Source organism: Elephantulus edwardii, unplaced genomic scaffold (assembly GCF_000299155.1).
Source record: "Elephantulus edwardii isolate Elephantulus edwardi_28Jun2011 unplaced genomic scaffold, EleEdw1.0 scaffold00017, whole genome shotgun sequence".
Classification (NCBI taxonomy): domain Eukaryota; kingdom Metazoa; phylum Chordata; class Mammalia; order Macroscelidea; family Macroscelididae; genus Elephantulus; species Elephantulus edwardii.
Genome location: NW_006399767.1, coordinates 8,590,342 through 8,615,892, shown reverse-complemented (window position 1 = coordinate 8,615,892; position 25,551 = coordinate 8,590,342). Strand labels below are relative to the sequence as shown.

The window sequence follows — 25,551 nt, the reverse complement described above, 5'->3', positions numbered from 1 at the left end:
TCTGAAAACCCACTGGAGAATCATGAGTGGGTTCTGACACAATAGCACATGATAACATGAGAAAGTAACATTTCTCCCACCTGTTCTCCTTGGATATGCCAATAACAGAATCATGTTGAATTATCAAAGCTCTCAAAGCCTTGTTGGCTTTCTTCTCTTTTCTGAACTCATGGATCAAGCATCTACTGAGAGCTTGTGATGTCTAAACTCTATGTTAATCACAACTATGGAGCCCGCTGTGGCTAAGAGCAACCCTATAAGAAATAAGAGAACTAGCCCAGAGGGTTTCTGAGGCTTTAAATCTCTGTGGGAGCAGACTGCATCATCTTTCTCCCACAGGACAGCTGGTGGACTCAAACTACTGCCCTTTCAGTTAGCAGCCCAACATTTAATACACTGTGCCATCAGAGCTCCTTCAGATACTATGTTGGCCACATAGAACAGAAACCCATCAGGCTGTTCATTGAGCTTTGCCTAATTGAAAAGACAGATTGAAATCATGGTTTAGAAAATGCTCTGCACAGAATGAATGCACTGATCCCTAAAATATTATTAAATGTCAATATGTCTGTGAAATAAACTTTGATCACTGAAGGAGTAAGAAAAGTCATTTTTTAAAAGAAAGCATTTTAAGTTTTAGAAGCAAAAAGCCAACAGCTGGCCTTCCCTCTTTACTGAGGGAGTCACTTGAATGCACAGCTGACCATTCACAACTGTGATTTTTTCCTCTCTCTCGTCCCCAGATTTAGTTCTTTTGGAAAGGGAAGCACTTTTATTTTTTAGCATCATTTTTCTGATGAATAAAACCATACTCAATTAAGACAAAATGGAAATGAAGCATAGCAATGTAGCATGAATTTTACAAGGTCTTTCTATTCCATCTCACATTGCAGCACTAAACGGCTCTGTCATCTGGGAGAGACCATCTGTGGTTGGATCCTACGACTCGAACTGTAATTGTTTTAGGAGCATCGACTGGGGTTGGGGCAGTGCCATCTCCCACCAGATGCTGAGAAGGAGGAGCTTCCTTAAAAATGATGACCTCATCCTTTTAGTGGACTTTGAAGGTACTTGTGCTGATCTTCTTTTTTTTTTTCTTCTTAAGCTTTGTTATTATTTTAAAAATAATTTTAATGAGCATTTACAGAGATTTTGGATTTCTATTCATTCATTGCTGCACTTCTCTCCCCGCCCAGGTCTCCCCCACCCCCAGTTTGCTCCTCTCTTTCAAAAGTAAAAGAAACACTCCCTCCCTGGAACACAATCCCCCCCACACTCCTCCCGCCGCCCCAAGTACATTCCACTATGTAACCTTAATTGTGGACTCTTGTGATAACCATAATACCCTATCATACATCGCTTTTAAATTATTCACTCCCTCATCTGTTTCAGTGCAGTAGGGATAATCCTATGCTCTAGGTTTTCTACTGATGTTGCACTAGGTTTTGGGTTTTGGGGTTTTTTAAAAATTTTTTTATTAATTTTAATGAAAGTTTACAGAGACTTAGGGTTTCCATTTGTCGTTGTTGCACCTTTCTCCCTGCTGACCCCTCCCCCCATTCGATCTTCTCTTTGAAAAGTAAAAGATAAATTCTTCCATTATTATACAATGTCCCCCTCCCCCAAGTTCACTCCACTGTGCAGCCTTGATTCTGGACTCCTGTCATGACAATAAAACAGTTCTTTCCCTCACCTGTTTGAATGCAGTATACATTATTTATCCCCTCTTTCTCAGTCTTCCCTCAACCCTGATGTCAGTCCTGTTTTACAACAGTGGCCCTATGTAATATTTGTCCTTTTGTGACTGAGAGATATTTTACTCAGTGTCCTCCAAGGTCCCCCATTTTGAATACTATTTCATAAGTTCCTTGTTTTTCAATGCAGCATCGTATTCCATTGTGTGAATATACCACAGCTTCTCTATCCATTTGTTTGTTGATGGGCACTTAGGTCATTTCCAACTCTTTGCTATTGTGAACAAAGCCACAATAAACATGGGTGTGCGTATATCTGTTGGGCAGTGGTTATGGTTTCTTTAGGGTATATTCCAGTTTTTAAGCAACTCATGCAAGATGGTAGGGGTTTTTTAGAGGAGATGACAGAAGAAGTCATCAACTGTGGTGTTGGAGAAGAGTATGGAATATCCCATGTATCGTCAAAAGGACAAACAAATCTGTCTTACATCCAGGGTGCTCCTTAGAAGCAAAAATGGTGAAACTTGTCCCCACATACTTGGGGCATATTGTTGGGAGGGGCCAGTCCTTGGAAAAAGACATCATGCTGGGAAAGGTGGGGGGTCAGAGAATAAGAGGAAGACTCTAAAGAAGATTTATTGACACAGTGACTGCAACAATGGGTTCAAGCGTATTCGTGAGGCCAGCACAGAAAAGGGCAAAGTTCAGCTCTGTTGTTCACAGGGTCACTGTAAGTTGTAGTAGACTCAGTGGCATCTAACAACAGCAACAGGTTTAAAAAAGTGTAAGACAACCACATTTTGTGCCCTTGCTCCATGATTTGCATCTTTAACTATTCTTGGGGTAAAATAAAATTTTAGTGCCATCACTTTTGTTATTTTGTCAAATATGAAAGTTTGCTGATTTCAATTTTGTTTCGCCAAGTCCATCCATGCTAGCTGTATGCTTCTTTATGCAAATTAAATAAAAATATTACTTAACTATTTTAAAACTAAAAGTAGTTGGCGTTATAAAGTCCAGCTGGACTCAATTCTACTCTTCCATGCCATTCAAGGGGATGCCCATAAGAGACAGAGAGCTCCAGAAGACTCTTTCTAGAAGTGGAAGTTAATTGTTGACTTTGTTAGGTGTCCTTGAGTCTTAGAGGGATCCTGTGTACAACAGACCAAAACCCTGCCTGTTCTTCCATGCTGCTCAAAATTGTTGTTATGCTTGAGCCTATTGTTGAACTTACTGTGTCTCCCTCTTTTTTGCTGACCCTGTATTTTTCCAAGCATGATGTCCTTCTCCAGGGACTGGTTCCTCTCAAGAACATAACCATATACATGAAATGAAGCCTTACTATTCTCACCTAAAAGGAGAATTCTGCTTGTACTTTTTCCAGGATAGATTTGTTTTAATTGTTTCGTGTTTGCCGTTTTTGGTTGTTTGTTTTTTTTTTAAATGCATGGTATATTCAATATACTTTGCCATCAACCATAATTTGAAGGCCTCAGCTTTTGAATGCATATGAGATAATTGAAAATATCATGGTTTGAGCCAGGCGCATCTGGTCAAAGTAACAGTTTTAACTTTTTATCTTCATGGGTGTTGATTACACCTCAAGAAAGATGAAATGCTTGACAACTTCAATGTTGTGTTTTTTTCATATATCATAATGTTGCTTATTCTGAGGATTTTATCATGATGTAAGCTTATTATATAGATTCAGTAACAAAGATTTTGGTTTTTTTTAATGCTGATTTTTAATGCATATTTAAAGGGTTTTTAAAAATATTTTAATTTATTTATTTTTCATTTCAATGAACATCTACAGAGATTTTCGAATATACTTATCTGTTTATTGCACCCTTCTCTCCTCCCTCTCCTCCTCACAGCCACCCCCCCACCCCCTGTTTGCTCCTCTCCCTGAAAAGCAAAAGAAAAACTACCTCATTGGTACACAATTCCCCCCACACCTTCCCCAATCCCACCCCAACCCCAAATATAATCCACTCTGCAACCCTCATTGCGTACTCCTACGATAAACATAATGCCCTAAAATATAGTTTGTAGCCTTTGTTCTTCAGTAAATGCTTCAAGTCGTCTTTACTTTCAGCAAGCAATGTTGTAGCATGTGCATACTGTTGTCTGTTAATAAGGCTTCCTCCAACCTTGATGCTTATTCTTCTTTATGTAGTTCAGGTTCTTGCATTATTTTCTCAGCATACAAATTGAGTTGTTGTTGTTGTTGATTGCCATTGAGTCGAGGACGACTCATAGCAACCCTGTGAACAAAAGGCTTGAAACTTTTCCATAAGTATCATCATTTCTCCAAGTTGACAGAGTTTCCAGAGGCATGTGGTTTAGGAAGCGGATGTCATTCCTGCTTCCAAACCTGTCTGAAACTTGGAGCTCCACCAAACACTGTCCACCATGGGCAGCCATTATAGCATTTGACCCCTCCAGAAAAAGAATACAATTCTGACACACTGTTTTAAATTCTGAACATGCAGTATCCACTTGTTCTGTTTGAATAAGAACATCTTATTCTAAGTACAGGCTCAATGTGAACATAATGAAGCATTGTGAAATTCTCAACCTAATTACATTTATTAATCCTCGTTCTTCTTCTTGTCCCTTTGTCCATGTCTTGTAGATATCACTCACCTGAACAAGACTGAAGTTCCTATTAAAAGCACAAGGCTGAGCCCCCAAGGCCTTACGCTCCACAATCAGAAACAGGGGGTCACAGAGAAGGATGCACAAAAGCCCTTGTTACAAGAAGTCCCACCTAGCAGCCTGAGTCAGGGGCAGCCCAGTCGACAGAAGAGGTCTGTGGAAAACTCGGGTCTCGTGGACTCCCACAACCAGCCACAGTACTTCAGAGACCCATGTGACCCGAACCCTTGTCAAAACGAGGGCATCTGTGTGAATGTGAAGGGGCGGGCGAGCTGCAGGTAGGTTCTGTGGCTGGGGGTAGGCACATGGTGGGTCAACATGCATGGACTGAGTGTTAAGCTCATGCTAGTAAAGGGTAGAGTTCTTATTATCTACCACTGAATTGTGTTGCAGAAATGGTTGAAATGGCAGATGTTTTGTTATAAATATTCTGCCATAATAAATTTTTTAACAATTTTTTTTGTCAGTTAATAAAAAAAAATGGCACTGCTAACAAGTTAGGGAAATGATTCTCAGAGGGTGAAATAGACTGAATTCTCTAGGGCCTTCCTTGGCCCTACAAGTATGCAGCCAAGTTGGGTGGCTTATATTTTTGGAGTAAGTTAGTTGTCCTTTCAGGTCAGAGGGATCTCAGATTTCTCTTTCTTGGACTTTATCCCTTAGTCCCATTGAAGCATTGCCAACATCTTGAAAGTCGTGGGAATTTCTAATTTCAGTGCTGCAAAACTGGAGATTTCAGTACATGCCGGGACTCACAGTGTCACATTGGGACTCGGGAACAAGCTTAAAGTCTCACTGACTTGAAGTGTCATTATTAGTTATTGATTATTGTTTTTTAAGTAGTTCTATCACACCGTTAATATGAATTCTATATTTAAGAATAGTAAGAATCACTGCCATCACTGTAATCGTCTAATGATTAATTCTATCTCTATCTCACCCTGAAAGTTCATTATTTATAATTCATTAAAGAAGAACAGTTCTCTCTCCTCATTTACATATTTTATATTATCCAATTATTTATATCACGTAGGACCCATTAGGGAGCCCTGGTAGCCAAGAAGGTTTTGCAACAGCAAAAGCATATAGTTTTAATCTATCAGCTGTAACATAGGAGAAGGATGGACAATCTCCTCTGGTGCCATTTACTCTCTCTAAAAACCCTCGGGACTGGTAGATATGGGTTGATTCTGACTCAATAGCACACAATAATAATGACCCCTTAACATGAATAAAATATAACTTTTTATTTTATTTTATGAGCTATACTTGATAACGTCATCATTAATTTTGTCACTCAAATCCTTGATTTTTGTGAGCTCTCGGAACTCTTTCAGGTTGGCTCTGGGGCCCTTTCAGCATGCAGTCATCCTTTTATCATGAGCAGATTCTTACTTTCTGACCCCATCAGGTGCTCGAAGCTCAGTTGGTATTGTCCCTGCTCCCCTCCTGGAATCACTCCATCTGAGGAGCCTGGACTTTTTTACTGGACAATGTCCACCTTGGTTTTTCGAGGACTCTGGAGCTATGGATCTTAGTCTCTGTTTGATTAGTCTTTGGCCACCAACTTTCAGTATGGACCACATCTGGCTTCATCTTCCCCAGACTATGGGAAGAGCCGAACAGTCATTTTATGTTGACTTCTCCAAACTAAACCACTGTTACTGCATTGATTCTGACTCAGCAATGCTCCCTTGGGTTTCGGAGGCTGTAAACTTTTATGGGAAGAGACTGGATACCTTTATTTCCCTACAGCAGCTGGTAGACTGGTTTGACTGAACTTTTGGTCACATTATGCACTAGGTCTCTCCTGCCAACTTCTAACCACCAGAATTGTTCCTTTCCCACACACCTGAAGCTTGGAATTTAAAGTATAAGTTCTAAAGCAACAGTGCCCATATAGGATTGCTCTGCCAACCCAAAGGCACATGGTTTGAATCTGCTCGCTTCTCCACAGGGGAATGATGTCTCTCATGTAATTTACAGCCTCTGAGAACAACCCTCTCCTGGAGGGTTGATTTCAACTCGACAGCTTATAACAACACCACAACAATACAACACTAGGGAATGTTTTATATTTGGGGTAACCGAGTCGGTGAAAAAACAGACCTTGTGGTGCAGTGGTTAAAAAAGTGATTGTCTACCAAACAACAGATTAGAGATTCAAACCCACCAGTTGTTCTGTAGGACAAAGGTGGACAGTCTGCTTCTATAAAGATTACAGCTGTGGCCTCCCCATGTTGTTTTTGTACCATCAAGTTGGAACTGACCCATAACTGACCCTCCAGCAGGTTTTTAGAGGCAGTTAATCACACAGGAGGAGATTGCCCATCCTTCTCCTATGGAGCAGCTGGTGGATTTGAACTACATGCTTGCTGGATTACAATGCAGGTTTATACCACTTGGAAAACTCCTTTAGGAACATTGAATTTGAATAGACCGAGCAGCATGGATTTTTACTTGAACTGAGTCATAAAAATTTTAACACATTCCAAAAAAAAAATAAAATAAATTTCAACACATGTCAATTCCCACTAATTTTTAAGAAAATGATTCTCAGGTAAGAGATGAGATCTTTAAAAGCAAAAGTACTCCAGGATTAATGAAAGAACTCCTTGACATCTGAACACTCCATTCTCCTGAGAGTAGAGAATAGGATAAAAGCATTATTTGAAAGAGAGACTAGAGTTTTTATGAAGAAATGAAACATTATCCTTAACAACTCTGTTCTGAGATGAGTTTGATCTCTATACTAAACAACATTCTGAAAATTATATATCTGGGCTGTGTGCCCACTGATATGTACATTGGCCTCATACTTGATCTTCATGGGTGGTGGTGTGCTTCCCCTCATAGTAACATTCGATTTCCATTGATTTTGCCCAGAAAACTTTCAAGCTCTCCATAAACCAGTGAGCCAGAAGTGTCAAATCTATTTTCCCATACCTTCCTCCTGGATTTCACAGCTGGTAACTGAAATCCCCAGACCTGCTAAAAACCTCAGTTATGAGCTGCTAACTCAGCATGGGACCTTAAACAAGTTATTTCAACTTTCTGTGAAATGAGGATGATAATAATGGACCAATTATAATCTGTGTCTTCAGAGGGTTGTTGAGGATTAAGTTGATGCACACGGAGCCCTTCTAAGGAGCTGAACACAGACAACTCTGTTGCCATAGCGATGGGGTTGTCAGGACACACCTGTTGGTTCCTACACTCGTCCATGCATCTTGTTTCCCCAGGTGCATCTCCAGACAAGCCTTCGCCTACACTGGGGAGCTCTGCCAGGCCAGGCAGGTACACGGCAACACTGTGGGCCTGATGATTGGAGGCGTGGCTGGTGCTATCATCTTGACCTTCACCATCCTCTCCATCTTTTCCCAAAGGTCACGGCAGTGACTGCCTGGTCAAGGTAGCATCTGCTGATGACAGCCTGGCTGCAGAGGCGCCTCAGATCTTCCTTCCTCATGCACGACTCAGGCTGGGTAGTTTTCACACACTTTTCATTGTCTGATAAGGCCCTCTGAAGACTAAGACCTGTAGCCTCTTGTGTAATTCATAGTCTATCACCACACATCCCACCTCTGACTTCCTCCCACCACTCCAACACATGCTTGTATGGTTCTGTTACCCCGCCATGTGCTCCTAAAGTATCTAGTACACTTGAGAGCAGTGCTGAACACTCTAACTGGTTATGTCATTTAATTGTGGCCATTCCCATAGACCATAAGCTCCAGTGGGGCAGGGCCATACCACCTTTATGTGCCTGGTTGGCACATTACAAGAACTCAGTAACTGTTTGTTGGATGAGTGAATGTGAATTCTTCAACTCTCATTTCTACAACAGATAAAGACATATGATACAATCTAAATATCTGTTGTATCAGAATAAAATATCCCTTTATCACTTTTCCACTGAGACAAAATGATATTTTTTCTCTTTAAGATCATGTATGTGAGAAGATTCTAGATAAGTTTTGCTCTGAGCACAGGGCTCCATAGCATGATGTGTGCAACATTATATGTGAATTGTGTGTGCTTGATGTGGGGTGGGAGTGGGGCCATTTCTTTGATCTTTTCAAGCTGTAAAATATATTTTCCAATTATATTGGGGGACACCAAGGTCAACTGGCATGGCACTCAGTCCACAAGGACAATGCTCTACACTCTATATTGGTGGGGAGCAAGTGGGGACTTGCCATCTAAAAAAGTACACCCATTGGTTTCTCCTTGTCTGGAGCAAAGAAAAATGAAAGGAAACAAAGACTTATGGAAACAATTAATTTATAGCAGCAACAGATGTCAAAATCCTCAGCTTCCACCATCCTCAGACCAGAGGAACCAGGTGGTGCCCAGTCACCACTCCTGACCACTCCGAAAGGATCACAGTGAAGGGTCTTGAGTCCAGTTGGAGATGAAAATAGAACAGAACTCAGAATCACAGTAATGGGCAAGCTTATCTGTCTGATAAAGATTGATAGAATTCCTGAGACTCTGACCCTTATATGCCCTTTGAACCTAGAATTGAGCCTATCCTAGTGGGTACAAATTACAGCCAAAAAACTAGTCTTTCTGTAAGATATACAAGAACTCAACACTTAGAACACTATCACACAGCATCAAAAGTGCAGCATGAGTCCAAAGACGAAACTCAGAAGATAGGAAAGGAGAGGCTGGAGCGATGAGTGGGAATTAGAACTACAGAGAGATAGTGATATTCAATGGGATTATTGTAATGAATGTCAAACAGCACAAGTGTTTATTAGAATATAATCTGTTTTGCAATCTTTCATTCAAATAAAATGTTTTTTAAAAGTTTATTTTACTAATGTGTACAACTATTAACACACTAATATATAAAACGTTTAAGGAAGCATTTTTATGGTAAAGATCAGATTAACATATTGTGAAGGGGGAGTATTGAGCACCCAAGGGCAGTCTCTCTAAGTTGGTAGTCCCTCCACTCTACCGAGCTCCTTCAGCCTTGTCTCTGCTTCATTTTCTTTCCACACTTCCTAAGAATTTAAGTCTGTAGGGGAAAGAGTGTTCCAGTCTAGATCAACGGAAAAGGCAGCTGAAACACTCATCCCCAATCAGCATAAGCTGAGCAAAGAGCCAACTCTAGTAGACATTTCAAAAGAGAAAATGACTAGAGGAGCTTGAGTAACTGGGCCTTAGCTAATCAGACTTCCAAGTACAGGCACATCTCAGAAAGGCAGGCAGGCTTGGTTCCAAATCCCTGCAATAAAGTGATTTGCACGATTTTTTTGGGGATTCCCAGTGTAAATCATTTGCGTTCTTGTCATTAGGTGCCATTTAGTCAACTATGACTCATTGTGACTCTATGAACATTAGTTCAGTATATTGCACCTTTATCATCATCTCTGATCTGCTTAAGCTCATTATATTCACTGTGCCAAACCATCTCAATGAGGTGGAGGTGTTCTGGCTGCAGGCTGGTGTGATTCACAGATGAAGGGGAAAGGCAGCTGGAGTCCCCTCCTCCACAGTCAGCACCTAAGCTCCTCCTCTGTCAAGTGGATTTACTAGCTGACTTAGCTCCTTCCCACCCTGCCTTACAGGGTTCTAGAGTAGTAAAGCAGAATGATGGGCACGGACACGTTTTATAGAGTTGAAAATGTATGCAAATATTGCCACTAACGTTTTCAGGCTACTTGAGAACCCACTAGCCCGTTCTCATACCTGGGGTCAATGGTAGAAATGAAAGCCAGCTGTTTTTCTCACCAGGATTCACGTTCGGCCACACAGTAAAATCTGGAGAGAGGCTTTCTCTCAACAAGGACATGCTCAGTGTCTCACTTAGAAGTGAGACTAAGATGCTTTTACCAGTTCTGGTTCCAGCTCTTTTCTTTGTGTTTAATTAAAATGAAGAGACTCTCAGTCTCGTTTAGATCTAGCCCAACCTCCAGTCCCAAACCGAGACAGCATTTTTTAACCACATGGATTGCTGTGTGGTAAAAGGTGCATGAATTTAAAAAATAACATAGAGTTTTGATCTACAACTAGAAATTAGTTACTCATAACCTGTGCGCTCTGGTGGCCTAGTGGGGTTGTGCTGCCAACCCAAAGGTACATGGTTTGAGTCTACCAGCTGTTCTGCTGGAGGAAGGTGGACAATCTCTTCCTGTGCGATTTACAGACTAGAAAAGCTCACTGGAAGGTCAGCTATTGATTGCTTCTGACTTGACAGCAATGAGTGTTTTATCTGTGAGTAAGAGGCCTGGTGGCACAGTGTTTATGCACTTTGATGCTAACCCAAAGGTTTGGTGGTTGAACCACATCAGATGTTGTATGTAAGAAGCACATGAGGGTCTATATACAGAGCAAGGTCATAGTTATTGGAATCCCTAGAACATAGTTCAATGCTATCGTGTAGAGTCATTGTGAGTTGGAATAGATGTGATAGTAATGGGTTTGGTTTGGTTTGGTGAGAAGATAGTTAGACTTTATCTCTGATATGAATCCATCAGTCATTCCTTGGGAGAAAGATGACAGTCTTCCCTTGTAAAGATTTACAGCCTTGGAAACCTCCTGGAGCATCACCATGAGTCAGAATCAGCTCGGTGGGAGTGGATTTGTTTTTTTTTAAAAAATTTTTTTTATTTTATTATTTGTGTGTGTGCGTGTACCGTCAAATCAGATCTGACTGATACAGGAGGAGATTGTCCCTCCTTCCTCGGCAGAGCATCTGGTGGATTCGAACTGTGCGCCTCTGGGATTGCAGTGCAGCTTCTTGCCACTAGGCCACCAGAGCTCCCCTGGATTTGGTTTTAATGTTTGGAAATTACTCTGAGCATGAGGGCCAGGAGTTCTTGTCGCATGGTAGAAGCTCAATAAATGTTGGCTGTTGTTTTTGTTGTTGTTGTTAGGTGCCATCAAGTCAAGTACAATTCATAGTGACCCTATGAACAAAAGATCTGAAACTTGTCCTATCCTGTGCCAACCTTACAATCTTTGACACATTTGATCCCATTCCTGCAGTCATTGTGTCAATTCACTCTTTGAGGGTATTTTTCTCCTTTGCCACCCCTCCAGCCTCCCTGTCCCTCTCCAAGGAATAGCCCCTCCCAATAACATGCTCAACGTATATGAGATGAAGCTTTGTGATCTTTGCCTTCAAGGAGCACTCTGGCTGCATCTTCTCCAAAACATTTCTGTTTAACAATCTTAATCTCTTCTCCATCTATCACAGTGCTGTCAGTTGGCCCAGTGTTGGGAATCTTTGTTTTCTTTTTTTATTAATTTTAATGAATGTTTACATAGATTTTGGATTTCCATTCATTCATTGTTGCATTTTTCTCCCTGCCCACCCCTCTTCCCCCAGTTCGCTCTTCTCTTGAAAAGTAAAAGAAAAATTCTTTCATTGGTATACAGTCCCCATCCCACCCCTGAGTACACTCCACTATGCAACCTTCATTCTGGACTCTTGTCTTAACCATAATACCCAAACATATGCAGATTTTAATCTGTTCTCTTCCTCATTTGTTTCAATGCAGTGTACATAATTTATCCAATTTTTTTCAGTCTCACCCCAACCCTGATGTCAGTCCCATTCTAGAACAGTGGCACCATGCAGTATTTGTCCTTTTGTGATTGAGATATTTCACGCAACATAATGTCCTCCAGGGTCACCCATTTTGAATAATATTGCATGAGTTCCTTGTTTTTCAATGCAGCATTGTATTCCATTGTGTGAATATATCACAGCTTCTCTACCCATTCATTTGTTGATGGGCACTTAGGTTGTTTTTAACTCTTTGCTATTGTGAACAAAGCCGCAATAAACATGGGTGTGCATATATCTTTCTGGGTGGCAGTTATGGTTTCTTTAGGGTATATTCCTAGTAGTGGAATTGCTGGGTCAAATGGTATTTATATTTGCAACTTTTTGAGAAAGTGCCATACAGCCTTCCATAGTGGTTGCACCATTTTACACTCCTACCGACAGTGAATAAGGGTTCCAGTTTCTGCACACCCTTACCAGCATTTGTTGAGAATCTTGGTTTTCTTGATGTTGAGCTTCAATCCATATTGAAGGCTGCAGTCCTTGACATTTTGCAGCAAATGCCTCAGGTCCTCCTTAGTTTTAGCAACGACTTTGTGTCATGTGCATAACACAAGTTGTTTTTGAGTCTTCCTACAATCCTGATGCCACATTCCTCCTTATAGAGCCCAGCCTCCCATGTATAGATTGAAAGGTATGGAGATAAAATACATCCTTGTCATAAACCTTCTCTGATTTTGAACCATGTAGTACTTCCTTGCTCAGTTCTGACAACTGCCTCTTGTTCCAAGTATAGGTTTCGCATAAGCACAATCAAGTGTTTTGGGATTCCCATTCTTCTCAGAGTTAGCTACAATTTGTTGTGATTCACACAGTCAAGTGCCTTTGCATAATGAAACACAGATAGACATTCCTCTAATATGCTCTGAGATCCATCTAACATTGGCTATAGTGTCCCTTATGTCACAGCCTCTTCTAAACCCAGTCTGCACATTTGGCAGTTCTCTGTTAATATACCGTTTGAGCCATTTTTGGAGAATTTTTAGTAGGATTTTTAATTTTAGGATATGCTTGCATATGATATTAACATTGTTCAATAATTTCCACACTGTCAGATCCATATTTATTCCCATTTTTTGGAATGAGAATAACTATGGATCACTTCCAGTTAGTCAGCCAGGTTAAGTTGTCCTCTAGATTTCTTGGTATAACTGGGTGATCTTGTCCAGGCCAGCATCTGTTGAAATATGTTAATTGGTATGCCATCAGTTCTTGGGGCCTTTTTTGCCAATTCCTTCAGAGCTGCTTGAACTGACTCCTGAATCACCATTGGCTCATGATCATATGTTGTTCCATGAAATTCTTCTTTGTCAACCAATTCTTTTTTGTTGTAGTGACTTTGTGTACTCCCTCCATCTTCTTTTGATGCTTCTTGAGTCATTCAACATTCTGTCCAAAGCATCCTTAAGTATTGCAACTCAAAGCTTGAATTTACTCTTCAGTTTCTTCAGCTTAAGAAATGCTGAATTAGTTTGTCCCTTTTGATTTTCCTACTCAAGATCTTTGCACATTTCATCATAATACTTTGTTTTGTCTTCCTGATCTGCCCTTTGAAATGTTTTGTTTAGCTCCTTAACATCTTGCTTTCTTCCCATTGCTTTGGCTTCTTGGTGCACTAGGTCAATATTCAGAGTCTCTTCTGACATCCATCTGGGCTTTCCTTCCTCCTCTTTTTTGTAATGAACTTTTGCATTCTTCATGAATGATATTCTTGATATCCTCCTACAGCTCATCTGATCTTTGCTCATTAGTATCTAAGGCCTCAAATGTATTCTTGAGATAGTCTTTAAATTTAGGAATGATAGACTCAATGTCAAACTTTGGTTCTTGTGGATTTGATTTCATTTACTTTAGCTTCAGTTTGAACTTGTATATGAGTAGCTGATGATCTTTTCCACAAATTTAGGGGATATAATGAAATCCATAATAAGGCATAGATGTTCTCCCATAGTTAGTAATTTCATTACACAAGGACAGGTCAGCTTGTCTGGCTGCGCAGGCAACCAGCCTTGCCGGGACAGCTGGCCCTGTTTATTTCTCCTGGCCTGCAGGGACCACACTTTGGCTGCCCGACAGCAGCATCCTCTTCAACATGTGCCCAGAGGCTGGAATAAAAAATAACACCATTGGCCTTCACTGCTGGCTGGGTGTCAGACAGACCTGGAGCAGCTTCATGAACTGAGAATGGAAATCCAGCCCAGCAGTAGGTTCTGACTGATGGTTTGGGACACAGAATGAGACCGTCCTAGTTAATCTCTTCACACCTGCATAGATGACACAGTGTTGAGGTTCTGTAAAACATGGAAGGGACCTATTTTTCTTCTGCAAACTTCTTATCAGAGCTCTGTCTGGAAAGGGCCTAATGTGGAGTAGGTGATTTCTGGAGCTGTCTTTCATTCCATAATGAAGATGCAGTCAGTGAAAAGAGGAAAAGAATTGAAAACAAGAAGTGGTTCAAGCTGGAAAATCTCAGAAATTTGCCAAGACAATCTAGTAGGAGCCCTGGTGGTTTAGTCGTATGGAGTTGTGCTGCCACTCCAAAGGCACACAGTCAGCACCACCAGCAGCTGCATGGGAGGAAGATGGGCAATCACCTCCTGTGTAAGTTGCTGCCTCTGAAAGCCCATGAAGGGTCAGCTAGAAGTCACTTCTGACTTGACAGCACATAACAACCATCCAACGGATAAGTCATTGTGCTGCCAACCCAAAGGCAGGAGGTTCGAATCCACTACTTGCTTCTTGGGAAACATGAACTTTCGCTTGCCATGAGATTTAGAGCTTCTGAAAATCCCATGGAAGGGCAGCTGTGAGTCAGTTTTGACCCTCTGGAGAATCGGCTATGAGTCGATTCTGACTCAAAGGCACCTAACATAAGCCATTGAGTCAACTCTGAGTCTAAACAGATCTGTGGGACTGATTCCACTGAGTGGAATTGCCCCAGATGGTTCCCAAGGCTGTAATTCTGTATGAGAGCAAACTGCTACATGTTCCTCCTTTGGGACAGCTGGTAGTTTTTAACAGCAAACCTTTAGATTACCAGCCAAACACTTAATGCACCATGCCACTAATGTTCTTTCAGAAGTATGCACCAGTTAGTAAGTTTATTATGTGCATTGAAACTATGTGTATGGAACAATCCTCTCCACTTAGCTTACATTCCTTTTGAGAATCATATTAAAAGCTTAGGAGATGCAGAGTAAGAATGATTATTTTATCCCAAGTGGAGCTCTGGTGGCCGAGTGGTAGCAAGCTAAGCTGCAATCCCAAAGGCATGTGGTTCAGATTATCTGCTCCACAGAAGAGGAATGGGCAATCTCCTCCTATGTGATTTACTGCCTCTGAAAATCCACTGGAGGGTCAGCTATGGGTCAGTTCCAACTCAAAGGCACACAACAACAACAACATCATCATACAACAGGTTTTGGTTCAATGTTCCTTTATTAATAGTCTCCAACAATAGTGACTTCCAACTTTGCCTCAACAAGCAAGTCACTATAAGTCTAAACTGTTGTTGTTAAGGGCCGTCAAGCTGAGTATGACTCATAGAGATCCTGTGAACAACAGCTCTGATCCCTGTCTTATCCTGTACCATCTTCACATGCTCAAGCCCATTGTTACAGTGTCAATCCGCCTAGCTGAGGGTCTTCTTCTTTCTCAGCTATGCTTCCATGTTTCCAAGCATCATGTCTTTCTCCAAGGAATAGCCTCACCTAGCAACATGCCCAAGTTATGCTTTAGGAAGCTTCACCATCCTTGCCTCCAAGGAACACTCTGGCTTCACCTTCTCTAAGACAAATGGAGAAGTTTGTTCTTTTAGCCTTCCACAGGATGGTCAGTACTCTTCTCCAACACAGCTGATAGGCATCAGTTTTTCTTCTGTCATTTTTGTCTAGCTCTCAGAGGCATAGTAAGTGATTGAAAAGACCATGGCCTGAATCAGACACACCTTAGTCCTCAAATTAACATCATTGCTCCTCTGTGATTTGGAGAGGTCCCTGAATGCAGACTTTCCCAGTGCAATACATCTCCTGCTTTCCTGACTGTTGGTACCAAGTCTATTGATTGTGGATCCAAGTAAGATGAAGTCATTAATGGTCTTGATCTTTTTTTATATACATCTATAATGATACCGCCTATCTGTCCAGTGGTAAGAATTTTTGTTTCCTTGATATTAAGATGCAGTCTCAATTGAAGGCTATAGTGTTTGATCTTCTGCAGCAGGTGCTTCAAGTTCTCTTCACTTTTAGCACACGAGATTGTGTCATCTGCATAACCCAGGTTATTGCCCAGTCTTCCTCCAATCCTAATGCCATATTCTTCTTCATAATGTCCAGATTCTCAAATAATTAACTTAGCATACAGATTGAATAGATATGGAGAAAAGACACAACCCTGATGCACACTTTTTAAAATTTTAAACCATGGAGTATTCCCTTACTCTATTCACACAACAGCTCCTTGGTGTATCCTTAGGTTTTGCATAAGAACAAGTAAGTGCTCTGAGATTCTCATTATAATCCATCCAGTCCTTGCGTAGTCAATAAAGCACAAATAGACATTCTTCTGGTATTGTCTGTTCTTAGCCAGGATCCATCTGATATATTGCTGGTGCCATGACCGCTTCTGAATCCAGCTTGAACTTTTGGCAGTTCCTTGTCTATGTCCTGTTCTAGATATTTTGGAATGATCTTCAGCAGCATTTTGCTTGCATGTAATATTAATGATATTTTTTATAATTTTCACATGCTGTTGGATCACCTTTCTTGAGAATGGGAACAAATATGGATCTCTTCCCATCAGTTGTCCTTCAAATTTCCTGGCACAGATTGGTAAACACACTCTGGGCCACATCTGCCACTGGAAACATGTCAATTAGTATCTCATCGATTCTTTGGACCTTATTTTTTGACAATTGCTTCAATGACACTTGAACTTGTCCCTTCTTTGAAATCGGCTCTTGATCATATGGTATATCCTGAAACATTTCAATATCGGCCAATTCTTTTTGGTAAAGTGACATAGTGTATTCCCCCCATATTCTTTTGATGCTTCCTTGATCATTCAGAATTTTGTCCATAACTTCTCTCAGTATTGCAATGTAAGGCTCATATTTTTTGTCCAGTTCTTTCAGCTTGAGAAATACCGAACATGTTCTTCCCTTTTTGTTCTCCAATTCCAGCTCTCTGCACATCCCATGATACTTTGCTTTGTCTTCTCAAGCTGTCCTTGACACTTTTCTGTTCAGCTCTTTTACTTCAGCATCTCTTCCCTTTGTTTTGGCTTCTCTAAGCTCTAGTGCGATTATCAGCATCTCTTCTGACATCCATTTTGGTTTTGTTTGGATTTCCCCCCCCTTTTTTACAAGCCTAAACTGAACCTCTTTAATGTCCTGGATGATGCAAATAGCTAACACGCTCATCTGCCACCTAAAAGGGTGAAGGTTCAAATCCAACCAGAGATGCAGGAGATTGTGAGGGGATACCTGACAATCTGAAAAAAAAAGAAACCACTGAAAACTCTATTTCTACTCTGACATGCAGGTGATTGTGATGAGTCAAAGTTGACTGATTCTGACATCCTGTCTTAAGAACTGAAATGCTAACCAAAAGCCCCATGATTTGAATCGATCAGCCTCTCTTCATAGATAGATTAAACAATCTTTTGCTGTAAAGATTCTTAGCCTCAGAAACCGTAGAGGGTAGTTAACAATCTGTCCTATAGGGTCCATAAGGGCTGGATTCAACTCTACCGACCCGAGTTTACCAGAGGGTTGGCTGCAGGGATAATACCGCCTTTTGCTACCCGCCAGGTGGCGATCAAGCTTCAGAAGAAGCCGGCGGGTTGCAGATGCTCAGGGGACCAGCAGGCCAGCTGTCTTGCATTAACTAGCCCAGCGGGAGATTTCTGTCAGTATTGTTTTGGCTGCTTCTGCTTATGACAGCTGTGAGGTAGCTCCTGGGGTTGTTCCCGGTGCGTGAGAAAACACTTATCGTTCCAGATTAACAGCAAAGGCATGTCCAATTTTCCTCGGTTAATCAGAATCAAACACGTCTTCCCACCACTATTGGCGTGGTTGGTAGAATGCAGGAGTGGGAGATACCAGTGAAAAATGGTCCAGAAAAGGCAGGGCTCTCAAAGTCATGCATGGACTCTGCTGTTTTCGTCTCCGAAGTGGCTGTGACAGCGATCGCCCTGAGCCTCGCCCAGGCAGTTCCTGTTGCCTCTCATGCTGAGGAAAGGCTTCCCCCTCCACCCTCTGTTTCCTGGGTTTGTTCTGATTGTGGCTGTTGTTGTGTACCCTCGAGTGGGAACTGCCTCCTAGCTGACCCCCCAGCAGGCTTTCAGAGGCGGTAAGTCGCCTGGGAGGAGACTGCGGGTGGATTTGAACCACGGCCGCACAACTCGTTACCACTAGTGCCTAATTAAAAAACAAAACCAAAACTCAGAAAGAAAGAAAGAAAAAAAACAAAAAACCTCAAAATACAAAAACAACCAACAAACTATTCCCGTCAAGGTGATTCCAAGCCAGGGTGACCTTCCTGTCTGTTTCTGAGGCTGTAAATCTTTACAGGAGGAAAAGGCCCATCTTTATCCTTTGGAGCAGCTGGTGGGTTTGAACTGCCAGCCTTTTAGTTAGGAGTCCAACACTTAACCTCCTGTGCCATCAGGGCTTCATCCAGTGGCTAGTAGACAGCAGATTTTTAAATATGTAACCTACCTTGTACTAATTCTAGCACATGAGAATGGAGAAGGCCTCACTGGGCCCTATCCGTGGTCCACTTTCGCACAGGGACATTACTTTTGTTCAGCAATTCCACCATAAAGTTTATAGGTAGAAAGGGGGGGGATCATTAAAAATAGACAGAATGTATCTACATTTTTGACACTCTAACCAAGGCCCCATGCCAACCTCCAGCCCATGAAGATCACATTTGGAAATGCCCTTGGTTGTTAAGGGCACTTGCTATGCACCAGAGAGCTGGACAATAACTAAGGTTGATAGAAGTAGGATTAATGCCCTTGAGTTGTGGTGCTGGAGAAGAGTGCTGAACATACTGTGGACTGCCAGGAGAACAAGCAGGTCTGTTCTGGAGAGGGTGAAACTAGTTTGCTCCTTGGACGCAAGTATTTTGAGGCTCCATCTCATATACTTTGGGCACATGGTCAGAAGGGACCAGTCCTTGGAGAGAGACATCATATTTGAAGGGTGGAGGGACAGTGCAGGAGAGGAAGACCATGGATGAGATGGATTGACACAGTAACTAGGGCAATGGGGGTAGCTGTGTTGGAGTCAGTGAGACTGGCTCAGTACAGGGCAGGCTTCAGAGCTCTGTCTCTCCATGCTCATGAGATCTTCTCTCTCTCACTGCTTCTCAGGATGGAACTGACTCATAGCTGACCCTCCATCTGCTGATGGATTTGAACCACCAGAAAGGAGCAGCTTCTGGGTTAGCCATGCAACTGCCTGCACACTAGACCACCTGAGCTCTCTCTCAGATTTCGAGATGATAAATACAGACATCTTTCTTTCCAGGATGCTTTCCTGCAAATAGGATGTGAGGTAATTTGGAGTGTGGGTGGAACCCTAATCTTCTAAGGTTGGTAAATGGGAAAGAGCCTGTCATTTCATGGCTGTCTTACTCTGTCATTTCTGATGATAAGAGCACAAAGAGAAGCTGAGTAAGTCACGGGTGTGCCAATTATTTGCTTTTATTCTGGCCTGGTGCTAGGCACCTGCTGCGATAAGGGCTGAGCTGGTATGAACCTCCAGAGAAACCAGAGAGTGTTTGGATCATGCTGCTGTTGGTCTCCTTTGCAAACAAAAAGACCACTGCAGAGTCTTCGCTGCAGGCTTCTCTGATTCTGGGGAGACATTATGCAAGACAGGCTTTACTGGGAGCCTAGTAACCACAATGGTGAACCTTTCTTTCCCCCATCTTCCTCAAGGACATCAACAATTCTATCTTAGAGCCTATGTTCAGGAGGCACACTATCTTCAGAGGGATCTGAAAGTACTTGGAGATACGGGATAGACCTAGGCCTTTGAAGGTTGCCTCTACACTGCTGGGCAAAAGGGATATAATATATGCCCTCTGGGCTGTTATATGCTAGACTGTTGCTGAGTCATACCTGATGGTACACTTCTCTGAGAGGCAAGAAATTCTGATTGAAGGCATGCCTTTAATAGTGGAAAACACTATTAAAAGTCATTCAATCTGCACATCTGCTCTGGGGCCTTTTTTTGGTTTGTTTGGGGGGAATCTTGTTTTTAAAAGTTATATCACATGCAAGATTAGCTTAAAGAAAATTTTCAAAGTAGATAATTGTTCTGTATTACCTCATCTGCTTGAGGGTACTGATGAATGGTGCCCTGCTTTTTTGTTTCTTCTGATGTCACCCTAGACATCCAAGGTTTAGAATCTCAATACACCTTCTCTCTGATCAACAGAGGTTCTGAGAGCTTTGGTGCAGTCAGCCTCCTTCTGCTTTTCAAGGAAATAACTTCCATGCCTAAATGGAAACCCCCTCTTATTGCATAATATTTGATAATTTACAAAATGTGTTCACATAAAATATGTGAGTCTGACAACAGTCTTGAGAGGTAAGAATGATGTCTCTTTTTTTTTTTTTTTTTTTTACCTTTTTTTTTTTACCTTTTTTATTATTATTTGAGTGAATGTTTACAAAATGTATTGGTTTTTCATAAAGAATGTTGTCTCTTTTCCAGATCAAAGACCAGAGAGTTTAGTGAAGGGCCTGTGTGTTAGAGGATTTTTGCTCACAATGGCTTCTCTAGCCATTGACTTTGCCATGTGAATGGGTAGGAATATACACATAGGACATTTTATCCTATCCGCAGGGGATTGACTAGCCTCTCCATGAAACTGAGCAGATTCAGTGGCAGAGCTGAAAGCCTTTTGTTCAAGATCAAGGACTACAGCCTCCTATGTGGACTGAAGCTCAACATCAAGAAAACAAAGATTTTCACCACTGGGCCAATTGGCAGCATCAGTATGGATGGTGAAGAGATTGAGATAGTTAACAGTTTTCATTTACTTGGCTCCACAGTCAATACTCTTGGTAACAGCAGCCAGGAAATCAAGAGATAAATTGCATTGGGAAAGTCAGCTGTGAGGGACCTCTCAAGAGTACTGGAGAGCAACGACATCAGACTGGAGACTAAGGTGCACCCGATCCAGGCTATAGTCTTTGCAATTACGTGCTATGCATTGGAGAGTTGGACAGTGAATAGGGTTGATAGAAAGAGAATTGACGCCTTTGAGCTGTGGTGCTTGAAAAGAGTGTTGAATATACCATGGACTGCTAGAAGAACAAACAAGTTTGTCCTGGAGAGGGTGAAGCCAGAAGGCTCTTTGGAGTCAAGGATCCTGAAGCTTCGTCTGACATATTTTGGGCATGTTGCAAGGAGGGACTGGTCCTTGGAGAGGGACATCATGTTTGGCAGAGTGGAGGGACGGCTCAGGAGAAGAAGACCTTCAATGAGATGGATCGATTCTGTGACTGGAGCGGTGGGAATAAGTGTGTTTGAGATGGCTAGGTTGGCACAGGATAGAAGAGCGTTTAGAGCTCTTGTACATAGGGTTGCTATGAGTCGCAAGTGACTCAATGGCACATAACAACGACAACAACAAAGGGGGATAGCCATAATTGGCAGGACCGAAACCTTTGTAACTCTGGCCTAAAGCCATGAGGCTGAAACGCCTATTGTCACATTTCAGAAGCTGTCCTAACTGAATGTATCTACTACCAACCTGAGTTACAGCCTTTTTATTTCCCTAATATGTTTCCATGTGGTGTGCAGCTATTGCAACAGGTTTTGGACTGAGTAAAGCAGTAAGATTGATGTTGGAATGAGTAGAGAGAGGTGTGGGGGGACATGTCTGACCTCATTGGTTTTGTGTTGCTTATGTTGTTGATGGGGACAGTTCCCCTTTGTGGAGTTGGTAGAGATCAGATGTGGCCAACTCCATGAAGCCCTTGCTCCTTTTACAGCCTTGGTAATGAAGGAATGATGGCCTTCTATTCTAGGTGTTCTATGTCACTCTAATGAGATAGCAAACTCATTCTCAAGTAAGTCAGACTTAGAGGATGCCCTCTGTTTTGGAGAAGATGTAAAGCTTTGACTGTATAGGATCAATGTCCTGGGTGAGACCAAAATTCCTTTTATATGGCAAAGGTAAAGAAATTTTGAAGATGTACTTAAAATCTCCCACTGACTTTGATTTGATCACAAGGGATATTATCCTGAGTGGTCCAAGAGTAGTTAGGTGAGGCCATCAAAAAGATCTCAGAGACAGAGACAGGTTAGAAACAGCAGAAGCGCTCTCCTGTTGGCTTTAAGAAGCACACTGACGTGGTGTGAAAAGTCCACATGGCTCGGGTTGATGAGAGACATCTGTCATATGACGGTAAGAAATAGAATTCTGACCACCATTAATGAGCTTAGCAAGTGACTTGAATCCTCAGACAGCACCACAGCCTGGTTGATACCTTGATTCCTACCTGGTGACACTTTGATTATTGAACAAAAGCAGCTATGCCAAGGAGCTCTGGTGGCATAGCCAGTCATATATTATACTGCAAACTAAAAGGTCATGTGTCTTCAGCAGTTTGAATCCATCAGAGGCTCCTTTGACAGAGTGATGGGGAGTTACTTTCCATTAAGGTTTACAGAGTTTAGTGGATGGATTAGGAGGAGGGTGAGGGAATGAGAAAGATTCAATGGGCACTTGAAAGTATGGTGTAATAATATACATACACCTATGGTAATAAATTATACAGGACACTATATGAATGATTGTATGGAAAACAAGGTATACAAATGACACACATGTAAATTAACTATTGCATGAAAGCCAATTAAAAATGATGCAACTAAGAAAAAAAAAAAGGTTTACAGCCTTAGACACAAATGGAGATTTGCCACGGGTCAGAACTGAGTCAATGGCAATGAGTGAGTTGTGTTAAGGGAACTTTGTGTAGGTGCAGTGCTTGAACACACAGATGGCAGACCAGCAGGTGGGTGGTTCAAACTACCTACTTTGAGGAAGAGAGATGTGGCAGTCTGCTTTCATAAAGATTATAGCCTTGGAAAACTTATGTGTTGGGACTGGCCTGACCTGTCCTGTTGAGCTGTTAGAAGTCGGAATCAACTCAATGGCAAAAGATTTTATCTTTTATTTTGTTTCTGCTTTAAGCTGCTAAGCTGGCAATAATATGTCACACAGCAAAACAAAAATCAATATAATAAATATAGGATCACATTGCAAATATACAGTCTCTGCTACTAAAATAATTCATGGAGTTTTAGTTTTCACTGTCTATGGGAACTCCAACCAAACCACACACCGATTTTAGAACAGACCTTAATTTATTCTACTTCACAGAGAGTCTCTGCTAGCTATAATCTATCAGAGGACCACTGCTGAAACCCGATACATGTACTGAGTCACGACATGCTGAGGGGGAGCATGGATGATGTGAGGAAAGATGTCAGAGGAGTGAGTCCACTGAACTATGAACTCCCAGCACCGAGTGCTTGGCAAACAGAAGAGGGGATCATTCTTGTCTGGAGAATGCACTTAGATTCTGGTTGATGTGGAGAAGCCTGATACTGCAGCAGGAATAACTAACATACCTCAAAAGATCATATAATTTATATAAGTAAATCTTTCAAAGTTCTCATTGTTGTTGTGTAGATAGTGGATTATTAAAAGCAGGGGGAGGAAACATAACTATAGGCTGAGAATATTAACACATGATTTAAAATACCAATTATAACTTTAAAAGGCCATAGAATCTAAGAAGAGCACAGCTGGTGTAGTCCACAGAGAGCTGCATTGCTGTCCCAAAGGCGGCTCCTCTCTGTTGGTTCAAATCCACCAGCAGCTCTGCGGGAGAATGATGGGTAATATCTTTCAATGCAATTAACAACCTTGGAAACTTGTAGGTTAATTATAAGTAGATTTCAAATTGACAACAGTGAGTCTGTTGTTGTTGTTGTTGATATCTATACTATGGGCAAAATTTTGAATGGTCCCAGAGCATCAAAAGAAGATGGAGGGAATACACACTGTCACTTTACTAGAAAGAACTACCATATGATCAAGAGCCAATTGTAAAGAAAAGGAAGGAAGGAAGGAAGGAAGAAAGGAAGGAAGGAAGGAAAGGAGAAGTTCAAGCTACATTGAAGGCATTGGCAAAAAAAAAATCACCAAAACACAACACCCAACAACCCCCCCCCCAAAAAAAAATAAGGCCCCAGGAATTTATGGGATATCTAATGACATGTTTCAAATGACAGATGCAGTCCTGAATGTGCTCACCAGTTTGACAGGAAATCTGTAAAGCATCAGCCTCACCCACTAGTTAGAAGAGATCCATGTTTTGGGTTTTTTTTTCCCCCATTCTCAAGAAAGATAACCCAACAGAATGTTGAAATTATTTAAGGATATCATTACTATCATATTCAAATAAAATTGCTGATAATCATCCAAAACCAGCTGAAACAGTGCATTGACAGGGAACTGCCAGAGGTTCAAATGGGGGAGAAGAGGTCTTGACATAAGGACTATCATTGCTGTTGTCAGATAATCCTGGCTGGAAGTAGAGACAACCAGCAGAATGCCTATCTGTGCTTTATTGACAATGCAAAGGTGTTTGACTCTGTGGGTCATAACAAATTATGACTAACACTGAGAAGAAAGAGAATCCAAGACCACTTGTGCTCATGTGAAACCTAGACCTAGACCAAGAGGCTGTTGTGAGAACAGAGCAAGGGAACACTACATGGTTGAAAATTAAGAAAGGTGTGTGTCAGGGTTGTATATTCTCTCTATACCTATTCAATGTCTATATCCAAACAAATTATTTGAGAAGATGGACTCTGTGAAGAAGAATGTGGCATTAAGACTGAACAACCTGCATTATGCTTGCTAAAAGTGAGGAGGACTTGAGGAACTTGAGGAACTTGCTTCAGATTATAAAAGACTACAGCCTTAAATATGGATTACATCTCAATGTCAAGAAAACAAAGATTCTCACCACTGAACCAATAGACAACATCATACTAGATGGAGAAAAAAAATTGAAACTGTCAACAACTCCTGCTTACATGGATCTACAATCAGCACCCTTGGTAACAACAGTCAGGAGATCAGGAGATGTATTGCACTGGGGAGTCTGCAGTCAGGGACCTCTTCAAATTATGGAGGAGCACTGATTATCAGTTTAAAGAGTAAGATGTGCCTGAGTCAGGCCATGGTCTTTTCAATCACTTGCTTTGCATCTGAGAGCTGGACAGTGGATAAGAATGATGAAAGACTTGCTACCTTTGAGCTGTGATGTTGGGAAAGAGTACTGAATCTCCCATGAACTGCCAAATAAACAAATGAATGTATCTTGGACAAAACATAATCAGAGTGATCCTTGGAAGCAAAGATGACAATGCTTTATCTCACATACTTTGGGCATATTGTTAGGAGAAGCTATTCCTTGGAGCAGGACATCATACTTGGAAAAGTGTAGGGTTAGCGAAAGAGAGGAAGATCCTCAACCAGATAAATTGACACAGAGACTGCAGCAATGGGC

At 41.5% G+C, this 25,551-nt stretch overlaps 1 protein-coding gene across 1 annotated transcript in view; it reads left to right on the top strand.

Moving 5' to 3' along the window:
• The window catches only part of MEP1A (meprin A, alpha (PABA peptide hydrolase)), a 40,203-nt gene extending 32,449 nt beyond the window's left edge, over nucleotides 1-7,754 (top strand). Inside the window, exons 10-12 of the mRNA XM_006882127.1 lie at nucleotides 894-1,067; nucleotides 4,333-4,633; nucleotides 7,598-7,754. Of these exons, the coding sequence (XP_006882189.1) occupies nucleotides 894-1,067; nucleotides 4,333-4,633; nucleotides 7,598-7,754 (632 nt within the window). The remainder of the gene's footprint in view (nucleotides 1-893; nucleotides 1,068-4,332; nucleotides 4,634-7,597) is intronic.
• The last annotated feature ends 17,797 nt before the right edge of the window (nucleotides 7,755-25,551 follow it).